At 64.0% G+C, this 1,793-nt stretch overlaps 1 protein-coding gene across 1 annotated transcript in view; it reads left to right on the top strand.

The window, feature by feature from the left end:
• OBSCN (obscurin, cytoskeletal calmodulin and titin-interacting RhoGEF) overlaps positions 1-1,793 on the top strand; it is a gene marked incomplete at its 5' end in the record, with an annotated part of 134,611 nt that overhangs the window by 64,009 nt on the left and 68,809 nt on the right. The window contains 3 exon segments of the mRNA XM_007456511.1: positions 511-777; positions 991-1,257; positions 1,354-1,626. Of these exon segments, the coding sequence (XP_007456573.1) occupies positions 511-777; positions 991-1,257; positions 1,354-1,626 (807 nt within the window).

Below are 1,793 nucleotides of genomic sequence, written 5' to 3' on the forward strand. Positions count from 1 at the left end.
CTTACGCTCGCCGAAGGGAAAGAACTCCCACCTTATTCCCCTCCCTCCACCCGTCATAATGCAGTCAACTTGCTCCTTATACTCCAAAGCCTCTAGTCAGGATCTGACGGTCATGGCCCCGCCCTAGGGGTCCAAGGAGATCCCCCTGCCCCCACCTTGATGACCCGGAGGGATACAGGCCTGTCTGTGGGGTTCCTGGGTTGAGATCAGCATGAGAATAGCCTGGGTCAGATCCAGAGCTCCTCTCATAGCCCCCAGTTCAGTCCCTCTTTCCCCTTAGAGTGGACCCAGGCCCATGACTCCACTTCTACCCACAGCCTTCAGGAGCCCGTGGCATTGGGTGCTTTGGGCACGTCAGGCAGCTGGGGTGAAGCCACGGGCCACAACTGGCCTAGGCCCTGGGTGGGTCTGACTGGGTTTTGGGGTGCCAGTCTCCTGGCTGGGTGTGTGGGCACCAGCCTTGGGGATGACCTTCTCTCTCTCCTCCACCCCCTGACCCCCACCCCACAGCCCCACAGGTGGTGTTCAGAAAGCCACTGCAGAGCCTGCAGGCTGAGGAGGGCACCTCAGCCAGCCTGCGGTGTGAGCTGTCTGAGCCTAGCGCCACTGTGGTCTGGAGTAAGGGTGGCCTGGAGCTGCAGGCTGACGAACGCTGGGAGCCACAGCAGCGGGGCCACATGGCGGAGCTGGTGCTTCGGGACTTGCGCCGGGAGGACACTGGAGAATACACCTGCATCTGCGGCTCCCAGGCCACCAGCGCCACCCTCACCGTCACAGGTGGGCCCCGAGGCCGGCCCCACGTACTGTGGGAGATTGTCAGGGCCGCACCTCCACCCTGGAGGTGACATGGGCTCGCGCGTGCAACGCGGGGCAGACCTGGCCTGAAGCTCTTCCCCCCGCTACCCCTCCACCTTAGCTGCACGCCTTTGGGCCCCCCTGCCCTCATAGCTGCTCCTGCACCTGCCCTCATATTCTCCCTCACCCCTGTAGTTGCACCCGTGAGGTTCCTTCGGGAGCTGCAGGCCCAGGAGGTAGACGAGGGTGCAACGGCACACCTGCGCTGTGAGCTGAGCCGGGCAGGCGCCAGCGTGGAGTGGCGCAAGGGCTACCTGCAGCTCTTCCCCTGTGCCAAGTACCAGATGGTGCTGGAGGGCACAGCCGCTGAGCTGCTGGTGCACGGTGCTGAGCAGGAGGATGCCGGCCACTACACCTGCGACACAGGCCATGCACAGAGCACTGCCAGCCTCTCTGTCCGCGGTGAGCTTCCCAGGGCCCCTGCCCTCCCTGGGCCTCTCGGGGAGGAGGGGAGGCACCTTGAGTAGCAGCCCTAAGAGCCCCTCCCTGACCCCCCAGCCCCTAGGCCCACGTTTAAGACGGAGCTGCAGAGTGCAGAGCAGGAGGCAGGTGGTGTGGCCCGGCTGTGCTGCCAGCTGAATGACTCAGAGCCTGGGGCCCCGGTTCTGTGGCTCAAGGAGGGTGTGGAACTGCAAGGGAGTCCCAAGTATGAGATGCGACACAAGGGGGCCACGTGTGAGCTGCTGATCCACGGATTTGAGGCCAAGGACACGGGCGAGTACACCTGCATGGTGGGCAGCCAGAAAACCTTGGCCTCCCTCACAGTCAAAGGTGAGCCCTCCCTGCCACACCCACTCCCCACATAGCTGCCTTGGGGGCACACCTGGCCCACCACGGTACCCCCTCTTGCCGGGTGCTGTTCTGGGGTGGCTGTAAGACCCCTGGGGTTACAAGCTTTCTCTGCACCACTCTGGAGCTGGTGCCCCTAGAAAAGAGCG

The sequence above is a fragment of the Lipotes vexillifer genome, unplaced genomic scaffold, assembly GCF_000442215.2.
Source record: "Lipotes vexillifer unplaced genomic scaffold, Lipotes_vexillifer_v1.1 scaffold814, whole genome shotgun sequence".
Lineage (NCBI taxonomy): Eukaryota > Metazoa > Chordata > Mammalia > Artiodactyla > Lipotidae > Lipotes > Lipotes vexillifer.